The following is a 15,758-nucleotide window of genomic DNA, read 5'->3' as shown; positions in this document are numbered from 1 at the left end:
GGGGAGGAAGAATTAGAGACTAGTAACACTGGAAGCAGGCAGTCACGTAGGAAGCAGAGACAACAAGGATCTGACCTGGGTGGTGGTTTTGGGGATGGAGAAAAAGAAGACAGTTTAGGAATCTAGTTGGGGCATAGGATTGACATGTTGTTTGACATAATAATGAGGGGGTTTGTGGAGGAGTAGGAGTCAAAGCTAATATCTTGATTTCTGATTTTGGCCATTGTCTAGGATACAGAAGAGGAGAGGTGATTGTTTAGACAGGGAAGATAATTAGTGCAGTGTGGGTTACCTGATTGGAGGTAGGTATAGTACGTGTGAATTGACAAATTAGGAAGAAGTTGGAAATGTATCTTTGGATCCGTGTTGGAAACATGAATTTAGGAGTGGTCAGTTAAAGCCATGGCAATAGCTGAGCTCACCTAGGCAATGCGTGGAGCAAGGGGAAATGAAAGCATAGGACAGATTTGGGGAGACCCCAGAGGACAGAGGTAGGATGCTGTAGTGTACAGGAAAGAAAAGAAATGGGAGAGGGCAATGTTGTGGCAACTCAGGGAGGAGACAGTGCAAGTAAGACAAAGGGCGGAGTAGCAAATACTGCAAGAAGTTATGTAAGATGCTAATTGAAAAGCATCATTTGATTTAGCAACACAGATGTCAGTTGGCCACCTGTTTTGATGGAGAAGGTGGAAGGAAGCCAAATTGCAGTTCGAGAAGGAAGTGGGAACTGCTGAGAGCTGGGAGTACAAATGCCACAGGTGGTTCTGGAGTCAGGGAGGGAATTGGAGGGAGAGGAAAGAGCTGAAACGGGGCTCCCAAGGAGGTAGGAGGTGAGCTCCAGAGCATCAATGCAAGAAGGTTAGATGCTTCCAGAGGCCAGATTTCATTAGGTGCACTGTACCGAGAAAGCAAAGCCTTTTTTCATGTTAACATGAGTGGGCAAATAGAACCACATGTTCACTTACAGTTTCATTGAGAATAAATATGAGGGGCTGAGTTTTCACTTAGTGAGCTAATAATTTGCTCAGGTATTTATAACCTTTTTGGATTATACCTATATATTTTTAAAAACTATGTTGCCCAGCTGGTGTGGTTCAGTGGTTGAACGTTGACCCATGAACCAGGAGGTCATGGTTCGATTCCTGGTCAGGGCACATGCCTGGGTTGGGGGCTTGATCCCAGAATGGGGGCATGCAGGAGGCAGCCAGTCAATAATTTTCTCTCATCATTGATGTTTCTATCCCTCTTCCTTTTTCTCTCTGAAATCAATAAAAAACAATTTAAAAAAACCCAAGTTTTTGTTGGATTTTTAATTTTAAGACATGTTTTGTGTAGTTTGTAGAAGGCAAATGGGTGATTGTATCTCTGCCTGTGGGTCTTCTAGAAAATTGTAAGTGATTTTTAGAATTTTTTTGTCCCTTTATACTTGGTTTGACAGGATTGCCCCTGCGATGTTACGCCAGGCTTCCTATGGCACCATCAAAATAGGCACTTACCAGAGCTTAAAGCGATTATTTGTGGAATGCCCAGAAGGTCAGTGGCAAATCTTTTTTCCACTTGTAGGCAGGAGGTAGGTTGTCTTTTTATTCAAGTGATTTTGTATCAGATTTTCTTTGACTCACTTGTGACTTTACTGCTGCTGAGGAGAGCTCTAGGGGTGAAGTCTAAATGAATTGTGCTCACAGCAAGTCCGTAATTAGCTGAAGTTAGGGGAGTAACAGTTAAAAGGAGCAAAATGCTTAGACTAGTGAATATGTTAGTCTAGCCCCGTGGTTGGCAAACTGCGGCTCGCGAGCCACATGCGGCTCTTTGGCCCCTTGAGTGTGGCTCTTCCACAAAATACCACGGCCTGGGCGAGTCTATTTTGAAGAAGTGGCATTAGAAGAAGTTTAATTTTAAAAAATTTGTCTCTCAAAAGAAATTTCAGTCGTTGTACTGTTGATATTTGGCTCTGTTGACTAATGAGTTTGCCGACCACTGTTCTAGCCAATGCAAAATTTCCTAAAATCATAGGAATTATCACCTATATTTCATAAAAGCAGTGAATACATTTCTTAGTATTAAGAACTGAGTTCTAATACTCCATTGCTGGTTGACTCTGTGACTGCTTTAATCCATAGAACCTTATCTGTTTTTACAAAGGGGCAAGCTCCAGCTAGCTGTTACGTGAGAGTGGTGAACAGGAGCTAAGATGCCTTGAAAGTGCTTCATTATACTTCACATTAAATATATAAGATGTGCTTTAAAACTTTGTCACCACGTTATCTCATAGGAGTATTCCTCTTTTATTCTCCTACCAGACAAACCTCATCTTAATTACTATTATGATCTGCATTTACACACAAAAGTGAATTGGTAGATGGTTATTTACTTTTCGAGATAATCCACATTCCTTTTCAAATTGCAAGAAACTTTGCTAAGTAAAATCCCTTTAGCCAGCAAAATTCCTAATCCTTTTGAAATTACTTGATTCATAAGGTCTAAATTGCTTTATTCTCTTAAGGATAAATGGTATGTAAATGAGTTACACCTGTATTTGAGGTGTTCACATGAAGAGCTCTGTATATATGAAAAGTCAGATAATGTCTTTGTTTGCAGATGAAACCCTTCTGATAAATGTGGTCTGTGGAATTCTCTCTGGAGTCCTGTCCTCAGCCATTGCCAATCCAACTGATGTTTTGAAAGTAAGCAGTGCTCTCTATATCTCTAGATACAATCTACATTTTCTTACTGAGAACAAGATTCAGATAATTGCCGAAACTGGTTTGGCTCAGTGAATAGAGCGTCGGCCCGTGGACTGAAAGGTCCCAGGTTCGATTCCGGCCAAGGGCATGTACCTTGGTTGCAGGCACATCCCCAGTGGGAGGTGTGCAGGAGGCAGCTGATCGATGTTTCTCTCTCATTGATGTTTCAAACTCTCTATCCTTCTCCCTTCCTCTCTGTAAAAAATCAATAAAATATATTTAAAAAAAAGATTCAGATAATGAAAATCTGTGAATATAACATACACTGTGTATGTGTGTCTCTGTTTATAATTTAAGTGTTGTGAAGACTAACGTATAAATATCCACTAGGTAGGTTTCCCATTGATACGAAAGTAGAGCTCATTTTAGAGATGAGTATTTTGAAGATTAAGCGGGGAAAAAATAATTAGGTCTGGATCCATTTGAATTTTTCATTGAGAACCTCCCTTGTTTTATTAGTTCACTAAAAAGTACATGGGCTTCAAATTTTACAGAAGTCTGCTTATTAATGACCATTTCTAAATGCATTGTTAGGTTAATTCAATTTCAGGAAATACTAATGGAAATATTGACTTAACCACAATTAGACATAACAAATGACTTTGTTGACAATCCTAGGGATTATGACAACCTTCTTTTTTTTAAAAAAATGTATTTTTTATTGACTTCAGAGAGGAAGGGAAAGAGAAGGGAAGAGAGAGAGAGAGAGAGGGAGAGAGAGAGAAAGAGAGAGAAACATCAATGATGAGAGAGAATCATTGATCGGCTGCCTCCTGCACGCCCCCTACTGGGATCGAGCCCACAATCCAGGCATGTGCCCCTGACTGGAATCGAACCCGGGACCCTTCAGTCCCCAGGCCTACACTCTATCCACTGAGCCAAACCAGCCAGAGCTATGACAACCTTCTTAAATCCTGTTTGGAATAAGGCAAGGGAATAAACTCATTAAAGAAAATAAAAATTAGTTGTGAGTTACATTTTGAACCCTCTCATATATTCCTCTTTCTTCCTCCCTTCCCTTTTTCCCCCATATTATTTAACCAGAATTCACTATGCTTCTACCTTGGACCAGTTGGAGTACTTTTAGTGTTTAGAATCCAGAAATGAGTAAGACAAAAACCCTTGCCCTGAGAGAGCCTTCAGTCTGATAGGAGATTCTGACAAGCATCAAAACTTTATGCAGCAGCATGTTGAGTACACTAGTTATGCATGGTGAAGGTACAATGTGAGCAGGCACTCTTACCATAATTTTACCCAGTGTTGGTGCAAGATTGCTGGAGAAAAATATCCATACTTCCTTTAATCTCTAAACCATATATCAGGGTTACAAAAAGGCAGTTCCTGTATTTTGGTTTATTTTCACATGTTAGCATGGCAATAACAGTTCCTTTTAAGAAGTTAGAGGTAATGTATTTGCTCCCTAAACCAAAATAAGGTAACAAATGTTTTTTAGTGAGAAATATCTTTTACTTCTTAAAAATGCAGAGAGCTATATCCAATATGTTATGTTGGAATATTGGTCATGTGAGTACTGTGGCCCTTGTATAGTTAATTTGTAAGTTCAGGTGTAACCGTGTGTGATGGGCATCATGTGGCTGTCCTGGGGCTAACTCACCGGCTTATCTTTTGATTCAACTGGTTGGAAATAGCAGGGAGTTGGAGTGACTAAAGAAATATGCTTGTTTATGCTTAGTCTTGCCAGGTATTATTGGATACTCTTACTAATAATGTTAAATTTTTAGAATTACCATCATATTCTCTCTTTCCTATTTAGAACCTATAGGGAAAAATGCCTTTTTCTTTCCTTTACAAAAACTATTTTAAAAAATTAATTTCTTTTTGACACTTAGTGAGCTATTATATGCAAGACGTTCTAGACTCTGTTAGATACTTTTTGTTGAATCCAAAGTGCCTAAGAACCAATCCATATATATTTTAGTTTACTGAGGATATTTAAGCCAGCATTATAGTAATAGTTATAATTGTAGTTTTTTCTTGTAATGGTTATTAAACAATAGATTGAATGATTTTTCAGGGATCTGTATTTGGGGAGAAATGTGCTAGCTTCTTTCTCATGTTAGTCTTTAAAATAATTTCTAGATACGGATGCAAGCACAAAGCAACACCATTCAAGGAGGAATGATAGGCAACTTCATTAACATTTACCAGCAAGAGGGAACGAGAGGACTATGGAAGGTAAGCTTGAAAATGGATCCAGCTGATTTAGTGCTTCACTTTTTTCCCTTTTTGAATATATTTTTCCTGTGTCCATCATTTTATTTAATCCAAATGGAATAAAGGAGTAAGGGAAGAAGAGAGACATCTGCCCCTGAAGATATTTTATCTGTAAAATGGAAATATAAGGAATATGTCATGATTTGAAAAGCACCTTTTGAATAATTCATATGTAAGAAATTCTGTGAAGGTTGAGCACCTTTTTGTTTACTTTTTTTAAAGTTCTTATGGAGAAGTGGTTTCTGGGTCCCAGTTATGTTGAATTTTTTGACTTATGTGGTTTCATGCCTTTTAAGTGAATATTGTTAATTAGTGCTTTTTAAAAAAATATATATACTTTTATTGATTTCAGAGAGGAAGGAAAAGGGAGAGAGAAATAGAAACATCAGTGATGAGAGAGAACCATTGATTGGCCGCCTCCTGCATGTCTCCCACTGGGGACTGAGCCTGCAACCCGGGCATGTGCCCCTGACTGGAATTGAACCCGGGACCTTTCAGTCTGCAGGTCGACGCTCAATCCACTGAGCCAAATCAGCCAAGGCTCTAGTGCTTTCTTAGATATTCTATTGACTTGTCAGTTCATAGAATAGACCATAAAGGTCACCCAGTACTCTCCTCTCTGTATGTACAAGGAAACTGAAGGCTCTGAGAGGTTACTGTCCTGGCCAAGGTCAGTTAGTGACAAAATCAGAATTCAACGTTGGAGCGCCTGACTTTTTACACTCTGGTCTTTTCTACTCTGTTTGTATATTTCTACCTCCCACCAGGAGAAATGTCTGAATTCCTATTATTAATGTTTTTACTCAGGGCGTGTCTCTTACTGCTCAGAGGGCTGCTATCGTTGTTGGTGTGGAGCTACCAGTCTACGACCTCACCAAGAAGCATCTGATTCTCTCGGGCCTGATGGGAGACACTGTGTATACTCACTTCCTGTATGTTTGTGGATTTTTAAATTAATATTTTAGCTATACATGAGTTTAGGGTGAAAATTTGCTACAAATTTATAGAAATTTTAAAGCTATTGTAAAAATATTATATCCTCATATTTGAAAAATTACAATACAGAAGTGAGCCAGGAAAAATTAACAGACTTATCCGTTTAAATAGATAGGAATTGTTAACAGTTTGATAAGTACCTTGCAGGTGTTTTCTATGCGTATGCAAATATGTCTACAAAAGTATGTTACATGTACTTTATTACACAAATATCATGCTTTGTATTCCCTTCTTTTTATTACTATTTTTTAAAAAATATATTTTATTGATTTTTTACAGAGAGGAAGAGAGAGGGATAGAGAGTTAGAAACATCGATGAGAGAGAAACATCGATCAGCTGCCTCCTGCACACCTCCTACTGGGGATGTGCCCGCAACCAAGGTACATGCCCTTGACCTGGAATCGAACCTGGGACTCTTGAGTCTGCAGGCCGACGCTCTATCCACTGAGCCAAACCGGTTTCGGCTTTATTACTATTTTTATTTTTCATCTTTATTAAGGTACAATTGACAAGTAAAATTGAAAGATATTTAAAGTGTACAACATGATGATTTAATATGTATACATTGTTAAAGGATTTTTCCCATCAACTTAATTAACATATCTGTCACCTCACATGTTTATCCTTTTGTATGTGTGTGAAAACATTTAAGTTCTACTCTCTTAGCAGATTTCCATTATAAAATGCAGTGTTATCAACTATAGTCACCATGTTATATGTTAGCGCCTCAGACCTTATTCATCTTATAACTGAAAATTTGTACCCTTTTACTGTCTCCCTATTTTCCCCATCCCCTACCCACTGGCAACTACTTTTGTACTCTTTGTTTCTATGAATTATAGTAGTTTTTTAAAAATATATTTTTATTGATTTCAGAGAGGAAGGGAGAGGGAGAGAGAGAGAAACATCAATGATGAGAGAGAATCATTGATCGGCTGCCTCCTGCATGCCCTCTACTGGGGACCAAGCCTGCAAACCAGGCATGTGCCCTGACCCAGAATTGAACCATGATCTCCTGGTTCATAGATCAACGCTCAACCGCTGAGCCATGCCAGCTGGGCGAGTTGGAGTAGTTTTGTTTGTTTGTTTTTAGATTCCATGTATAAGTAATACTATGCAATATTTGCCTCTCTTACTTGCTTTTTAATCCTCACCTGAGGATGTTTATATAATATATATATTTTTAGAGAAACATAGATGTTAAAGAATCGATTGGTTGCCTCTTGTACTCGCCCCAACCTGGGATCTAACCTGAAATCTGGGTATGTGCCCTGCCTGGGAATTGAGCCGACAACTTTTTGGTGTGTGGGACAATGCTCCAACCGACTGAGCCACCTGGCCAGGGCTTTCCCCTTTGATTTTTAAAGTTTAATAATATATTCCAAATATCTTTCCATAGCAGTACAAACAAACTTCATTTATTTTTAATAGCTGCAGATTAGTATTGGATATATCATAGTTTAATCCACTGAGGAGTGATTTAGCCCATTGGTGACATTTGGCAATTTCTGGAGACTGTTCCTATAGTTATGACTTGGGGAGTACTATTGGCATCTACTGGGTAGAGGCCAAGGAGCTTCTAAACATCTTACAACAGAACAGACCTACACGACAAAGAATTATTGGTTCAAAATCTTAGTGCTGAAGTTGGGAAGTGCTGCTCTGAGTTAATTGATACTAAGTGTGGTCCGTGGCAGTCTTGTGAGACTGAAAGTTTAATAGAACCTGAGCCCCTAGTGGGCATTCCAATGAGGAAATCTTTTTCTCTGATTTCGAAGAAAAATACGGTTATGAGATGACTAAAATTACTCTGATTTCTACTTATAGGTGAATAGATGCAATAGATCAGCAATTTTCGATGGGTGTGCCACAGAATTTTTAAAACATGCAATACCTGACTATTTGGTCAGGGGTACTGACTTCTTTTCCATTAGATTGTCAAATAAAAAAATGACAACAGCCAGCACAACATTCGCTGTCAGTGTGAATGAATCAAAATTATACCTATTTTTTGTCAGATCAGCAAAAAAAAAAAAAAAAAAGTTTTTGATGTACCACAGAATTTTAGTAATTAGTTTATGTTTGCCATGAGATGAATAGTTTAAAATCACTGTAATAGATCATCCTTGGAGAATGTCCCTTCATGTTTCTATGATTCTTTGACATTCCAGAACCTCCAATATATTCTTAGCCAAAGTTGGAATTTATAAGCCAGTACTAGAGGCCCGGTGCACAAAATTTGTGCATGGGTAGGGTCCCTAGGCCTGGCCGTCGATCAGGGCTGATCTGTGGGGCAACTGGCGGGGCGATTGGGGGGGCCCCCACTGGCACCTGCCTTGTCTGGCCTGGGGTATGCGGACTGGAGACAGCTCCTGTGTTGAGCACCTCCCCCCTGGTAGTCAGTGCACATCATGGTGACCGGTTGTTCCACAGCACCTTGAAAGAAACTGTGGGCTGCGAGGCTGTGGTGGGCACAGGGTCAGATCTCAGCCCATCCTCCGTGCCCCTGCCCGGCCCCTCCCACCGCGGCCTTCAGTCCCTTGTCTGCTGGCAGCCCCACTCCCACCACCACTGCTCCCACATGCTGAAGGCGTCAGCCCCACTCGCACCTGCTGATAACACAAAGCGATTGGGGCTGGTGCCAACAGTGCATGTGAGCGGTGGCTGCTGCCCTGATTGCCCCTCAGGAGCAGGGGGAGGTAGAGAAGCCCTCAGTGGCGATCCGAGCCGGCAGCTGCCACTCACACCTGCTGATGGCACCGAGCGATCAAGACCAGTGCCAGGCGCCAGCAGCAGGTGCGAGCAGCAGTGCCAGCTGTGGGTGTGAGCAGCAGTGCCAGCTGTGGGTGCAAGCAGGGCCTGTGCTGGCAGTGGGTGCGAGTGGGACCATTGCTGGCAGTGGGTGCGAGATGCAGCTGCTGGCCCTGATCGCTCCTCAGGAGCAGAGGGAGGTAGAGAAGCCCTGAGGGGCAATCAGGGCTGGCAGCCTCTGCTCTTACGCACTGATGGTGCTGAGCAATCAGGGCCGGCGCCAGGCGCTGGCAGCTGGTGTGAGCAGCAGCTCCGGCACAGGCAGTGGATGCGAGTGGGGCCGGAACCGGCAGCAGGTGTGAGCACCGGGCAGGACCATGGCATGCAGGAGCAAAGAATTTTCAGTAACTACCAGAAGCTCTCCCCAATGACAGCGACTGGCGCCCCGCGTTGGTCTGGCGCCCCTGCTCACCTGCTCCACCATCCCGCCATGGCCGACACCCACCTTGTTCCGCACATGCCTCCTCATGGTCCGCGCTCTCGTCATAGCAATCAGTTGTTCGGTTGTTCTGCCGTTCCGTTTATTTGCATATTAGCTTTTTATTATATAGGATAATATAGGTAAGATAATCAGTGCTGGTGTTTAAGAAGTTTATACAGCTCTCCAGATATGGTCCTTATTTTTGATACGTTTCACATTGTTAACACAGTTTGGGAGGAGGCCGCTTCCTGTCTTTGATGGTGGTGGTGGTGACCTTTTTGTTTTTCTAATGGTATCTTTCCTAGCTCAAGCTTCACCTGTGGTCTGGCTGGGGCTCTGGCCTCCAATCCTGTGGATGTTGTGAGGACACGTATGATGAATCAGAGAGTCCTTCGTGATGGCAGATGCTCTGGGTACACAGGTACCCTGGATTGCTTGTTACAGGTGAGAATGTCCATCTGTGAAGGGTTGGCAATTCCTCTTTTAGCTCATTAGCTTCCATCTGACCCACTTATCACGAGTTTCTTATCATAATTTTAAAACACAGGGTTTATAGTAAGATAGACCTGTGGATCTGTCACTTGTAATTGTGTGACTTTGGTCAAGATAAATACTCTATACTTCAGTTTCCTCTTAAGTGAAATGGGACAATAATAGCATGTATATCATAGGGTTATTGTAAAAATAATGCCTACATAAAACAGCATAATGCCTGAAATAATTTGGTAAGTCTTATTAGTATAATTAATAATAATAATAAGGGATAGTATTGAAATAAGCAGATTTATCCTTCCTATTGAGTCAAACTGGAATGAGTCCCCTTCATTCAGACGTCTCACAAAGGAACAACATCAGTCTTACTGTAATACTTAATTTAAATAACCGGGCCTATTGCCTACGAGTGTACAAAAGTTTGCCAGTGTCTCCCCTACTGAGTTGCCAGCAGCCAAAGATTAGGGGGCACTTTTGTGGTTTCTCTTTTCCAGCATGATGCTAGACTTTAGTATTGCTTTAACAAAGCAAAGATACTTATTTATAATTCATCCAACAACATGAAATAGTGGTGCTCTGAATTATGTCTTTACCACCATTGTTTTGTTTCCTTATGCCTGAGTTGTTTGTGGGCCCAAATGGAAAAGAGGCAAAAGACTCTGGTTGGAATTATTAAATCTTATTTCTTATTCATTCAACTGTTGTTTGCCTGCTTTGGGTGTGGGATGGTTTGGCATGGAGCCTTAGTCGTGACCTATGCAGAAGCCTTTAAAGACCAAAAAGAGGCAGAGGACAATGATTTCTTAGTTCTTCCAAACAGGATTTTATTTTTAAGGAAAATACATCGGTTCAGTCGGGATACTATTATTAATGCATTTGACATAACTGGAAAGTTGCAAATTAACTTTTTTCCCCCCCTTATAACAGACATGGAAGAAAGAAGGCTTTTTTGCTCTATATAAAGGGTTTTGGCCAAATTGGTTGAGACTTGGTCCTTGGAATATCATTGTATCCTTTTCTGTTGTAGTAGATGTGAAAAAAGATAGCTAAAAATATTGTTTGTGTAAACTATCATGTTATTAATTATAATTTAGAAGTTGGTTTTTAGTCTTTTATGTTCCTCTGATTCAAGAAGTAACTGTTCAGTTCTTTTAAAAATATGTTTTTATTGATTTCAGAGAGAAGAAGGGAGAGGGAAAGAGGAATAGAAACATCAATGATGGGAGAGGATCATTGATTGGCTGCCTCCTGCATAACCCCTACTGGGGATCAAGCCCGAAACCCGGGCATGTGCCCTGACCAAGAAATGAACCATGACCTCCTGATTCATAGGTTGGCTCTCAACCACTGAGCAACACCAGCTGGGCTGTTCAGTTTCTTTTTCAGGAGGTCTAAAATCTCTGTGCTAGGCACTATGAATCTTGGTTTAATGATGGTGTTATTGAAAGGTAATGATGTCAATAAAAATTTTTATTTAGACACTATTCTAAAAGCTTAGAGTATTTAAGATTTCAGAGAGAAGCCGGGTTGATTTTATATCCCCAGCCACCCTTAGGAAGGAAGTGGTTTGGTTGCAGTGTTCTAGAATGTTTATTTTAGAGAGTACCTAAGGATAAATAGTTATTAGCTCTAGAATTATTTGGCCTATCAGTACTATTTCCTGTATGCCAAAGTGGGGGGTAAGAAAGAAGTGGCAGTTCATTAGACATGAAAGGGCAGAATTATAATGTAGGGAATGTTGGTGTCACCATCCTCCTGTTTCTCTTTATCTGTGCCCCTCCCCTTATGGAGGCCTGCCTAGCAGAAACCCTTGGGGAGAGCTCCCAGGGTTTGCCGTGTTTCTCTTTCACACAGAATTTACTGTAAAGTCTTCCCACCTCAGTAAAGTCACAAAAGCTAGGCAGTGTGGGTATAATCTTAGAAGAAGCTCTTGGAGCTGATGCTAAGGGATTTATGTGTGTGTCTCAGCTGTGATCTTTCTGTTCCAAGCTGACCTTGGGAAGGCTAATGGGTAGATCTTTCGGAATGGTTAGGGTGGAGCCCTCATATTTAACCATGTTCATAGCATGTGGTCTTTCCAGATATATTTGTTTGTAGATTTGCTATTTGAAGATCTGTTTTTATGTTTTTGGGGTTCAGATGGCATTTTCTTTGTCAGCCTTAACTGATAATTGTAGTTCTTTGTGACATATGAGCAGCTGAAGAAATTGGATTTATGACAAGTCAAGGCTGCATGAGACATCGCTCTGAAAATGCTAACTTCCAAAACAGTAAAGCTTCCTGTGTCTCCCACTGCTTCTCACTGCTTGGCTCATCACAGATTCTGAGGTGTGAGCAACAGATGAAGACTGAGTTAGTTCCGACTGCTGTGTGCTGGCATCAGCCACTCTGCATTGAACGTTTACTGGCATAAACTGTAACATTCAGACACTAGTCCTTACCATCAAAGTGCCCTTTGACATCAAATATAACATGAAATGCATGTTTTTTGTTAAAGAAAACTTGCAAGAAGATCAGGAACTCTTTAGTGGAGAGTAGCACCTGGTGCATCGCAGCTCATAGCTGAGAGTAGCAGACTGCCTTGAAGAAGCTCACCGGAACCGTGGAATAGAGCCTCCAAGGGGGCATTATTGTTCCTGAACTTGGGGGCTTTTGCCTCTTGTCAGCTGAAGAAATCTCAGAGGTGGAGACCTGGACTTTTCAACCCCAGGTATCAACAGTATAGGAAATAGAGCCCTGGAATATTGCACTGCTTTATAATTTCCTATTTTGGCAAGATCTTTCACTTATAATAAGTGATTTTAAGCCTTTGAAGACTTGACCTTTGTAAGGAATTGTTACAAAGTATTAATATCTAAACTCACGGTGGTGTGATGTGATGGCTATGAAGGTGGCAAGGTCTGTGTTGATGGGAGGTGTTTCAAACAACTTGGGTTCTGTCTTAGGTTATGTTAGTAATTTGTTCTATGATTTTTAGCAAAGTTTATGTCCCATTCTGGAAATGGGGATAATAACATCTATGGAAATTGAGGGTCAAATGAAGAAAATATTAGTTGCTACTATTTGACTTGTTTGGTAAGGGTGTTTATATTATGCTGTCATACAGCTATAATCTGAGGATAAACAGTCTGTGTGTATGGAAGAGTCATTTTATCATGGACTACTCATCATAATTCCGAGGGAAGCCCGTTGTTAAAGGCCTTGTGAAAGAAAGAACACTGTATAAATTAAGGTCTTATTATGTTTTCTTTTTTTTTTTTTTAATATATATTTTATTGATTTGTTACAGAGAGGAAGGGAGAGGGATAGAGAGTTAGAAACATCGATGAGAGAGTAACATCGATCAGCTGCATCCTGCACACCAAGGTACATGCCCTTGACCGGAATCGAACCTGGGACCTTTCAGTCTGCAGGTCGACGCTCTATCCACTGAGCCAAACCGGTTTCGGCAAGGTTTTATTATGTTTTCATTGCAAAGTGTTGAAAGTGAATTAAGAGTTGATTTTTCCAGATTTCCCAGTTTTTACTTTAGTTTGGGCCATGTTTGTTTAAATATTTCCTATCTTGGACTTCCTAATTAGCTTGGATGGCAAATAATGCTTGAAATTTCAGAAACGATTTCTTTAGTATTGCACCTGCTTATCTAGTTTCTGATAAGAGGTACTGTACTTTCCGGCGTATAAGACGACTGGGCGTATAAGATTTTCCTGGGTTAAAAAGTCGTTTTATACACCGGAAAATGTGGTATATTGGACTATATTGATGGGATTAGATATAATGGATTAGATATATTGGACTACCGTATTTTCTGGCGTATAAGACGACTTTTAACCCAGGAAAATCTTATATGCCCAGTTGTCTTATACGCCAGAAAATATGGTATATATCTTCTTCTAAAGACAAATCATTCTTCCTCTTCTTTCTTGCCTTCATCTTACTCTGTTCAAAGTAAAATGTGACTTTGATAGCCCCAAGAACTTTACACTAATAGAAGACAGCTCCAGGAAAGGGAATATATATATACTAGAGGCCCGGTGCACGAAATTTGTGCATGGGGAGGGGAGAGGGGCTCCCCTAGCCTGGCCTGCACTCTCTGCAATTCGGGACCCCTACACCTTTTTCTTATCTAGCTAACCTCTTCACATTTTAAAAAATTAACCGAAATACCAACTACTCTAGGAAATCCTCTTTGAACAAATCTCTTTACAATCTATATTGTTTTCATAGTATACCATTCTTTTTCTTTAGCAGCAACTTAGAGTGGATGCAGTGTGCTTCTCATTCTCGCGTCTGAAATTTTTCTTGTTGCTCTTGTAATAGTGAAGCTTATTCAATTTACATTTGCCCTTCAAGGGCTTATATTTGGTTCAGTTTCTAGTTGGCTCCCTACTTTTTTTTTTTAAGCAATAAATTTGGGTTGTGATAGTAAGCCTCACTTGTAATCCAGCTTGTAGGTCTCTCTATTTGAATATTTCTATAATACCTATCACTTTAGCATACCAGAGATTGTGTTCATTTATAGAAAATAACAATAAGTGTCACCTGATCATTTGATCTTATAGTAATATTTTATAGCAAGATATATTATTCTAGTAATTTAACTATTACAAAACTGAGGCGTACAGAAATAAATCACATCCTATATAATGAAGAGCTAATATGCTGATTAGACCAAACAGCAGAATGACCGGTTTGGACAACCTTCCAGAGCCAGGACTGCAAGGGCCGAGGCAGCTGGGGTTGTGAGGGCCGAGCCCCTTGCACGAATTTCATGCATCGTGCCTCTGGTCCTATCTAATAAAAGAGTAATATGCAAATTAACCATCACTCCATCACAAAGATGGCGGTGCCCAGTCCCCTCAGCCCCGCCTCTGGAGTGTCCAGGCCTGTCAGCCAGGCCAGGGGCCTTGCCGCTCCACCGCCTCTGGAGTGTCCGGGCCTGTTAGCCGGGCCAGAGGCCTCGGGGGCTGAGCAGCGAGGCTGGATCCGCCCACTCCGGCAACGAATCCAGCCTCTCCGCTCTGCCACTTCTGGAGTGTTTGGGCCTGTTGGCCCAGCCAGGGGTCGCAGGGACCAAGCGGCGAGGCAGGATCCGCCCACTCTGGTAGTGGATCCATTCTTGCTGCTCTGCTGCCTTTGGAGTGTCCGGGCCTGTCTGCCAGGCCAGGGACCTCGCCGGTCCGCCGCCTCTGGAGTGTCTGGGCTTCGCTCAGGCCGCAGGAAGCCCTATTCTTGTAGGAATAGGCCCGAGGAAGCCCTATTCTTGCAGGAATCTTCCTGCACCAGACCTCTAGTTGAACAATAAAGAATGATTCAAATATCAAAGCATTGTACACTTAGGGCCTCCCTTGTCCTGTGCCTCAGATATCATAGCATAGTACACAGTTCACATGGAACTCAGCTTCCTTTAAAATAGGAAGGGATGCCATACTCATGAACCAGCTACTTCCACACATCCTACCTAATAATAGAGTAATATGCAAATTGACCGTACCTTCGCTACACCCACCAGCCACGCCCACCAGGAAACCATCCTGCCGGAGGCTTTTCCGGCCTTGGGCACCAGGAGATCCGTTGCCGGGATGCTGGGATGCGGCCGAGCCCAAGTCTGGGAAAGCCTCCTGCTCTGGCCTTGGGCACCAGCGGGGAACCTGCGATGGATGGCAGGCAACTTGCGGTCGGCTCCTGCGACAACCAGAGGCTGACCAACTGGAAGTCAGTGCTGGCCCCACCCCCAAGCAAGCAGTTAGGGGCAATCAGGCAGGCAGAGGGGTTAGGGGTGATCAGGTAGGCAGACCAGTGGTTAGGGGTGATCAGGTAGGCAGGCAAGTGGTTAGGGGAGATCAGGTAGGCAGACCAGCGGTAGGGGTGATCAGGTAGGCAGACAGACCCTCACTGGGCTGGCCCCGCCCCCAAGCAAGCTGTTAGGGGCAATCAGGCAGGCAGGCAGAGTGGATAGGGGTGATCAGGTAGGCAGACCAGTGGTTAGGGGTGATCAGGCAGGTAGGCGAGCAGTTAGGGGCAATCAGGTAGGCAGACAGCCCCTTGCATGGCTGGG

General features: G+C 42.0%; 1 protein-coding gene across 4 annotated transcripts in view; it reads left to right on the top strand.

Annotated features, from left to right (window-relative positions):
* Positions 1–15,758, top strand: part of SLC25A30 (solute carrier family 25 member 30) — a 48,671-nt gene that overhangs the window by 11,499 nt on the left and 21,414 nt on the right. For 2 of the 4 annotated variants that reach the window (XM_028151593.2, XM_054719808.1), the window contains 7 exons: positions 1,439–1,533; positions 2,599–2,684; positions 4,845–4,940; positions 5,787–5,911; positions 9,514–9,652; positions 10,628–10,708; positions 11,878–13,057. In XM_028151593.2, coding sequence (XP_028007394.2) covers positions 1,439–1,533; positions 2,599–2,684; positions 4,845–4,940; positions 5,787–5,911; positions 9,514–9,652; positions 10,628–10,708; positions 11,878–11,919 — 664 coding nt within the window. In that variant the 3' untranslated portion in view covers positions 11,920–13,057. Of the gene's footprint in view, positions 1–1,438; positions 1,534–2,598; positions 2,685–4,844; positions 4,941–5,786; positions 5,912–9,513; positions 9,653–10,627; positions 10,709–10,878; positions 11,179–11,877; positions 13,058–15,758 lie in introns of those variants that run through there. The other 2 variants (XM_028151591.2, XM_054719809.1) reach the window with 2 other exon arrangements.

Source organism: Eptesicus fuscus, chromosome 8 (genome assembly GCF_027574615.1).
Source record: "Eptesicus fuscus isolate TK198812 chromosome 8, DD_ASM_mEF_20220401, whole genome shotgun sequence".
Lineage (NCBI taxonomy): Eukaryota > Metazoa > Chordata > Mammalia > Chiroptera > Vespertilionidae > Eptesicus > Eptesicus fuscus.
The sequence above is the reverse complement of the archived record's forward strand: the minus strand, read 5'-3'. Positions and strand labels throughout refer to the sequence as shown.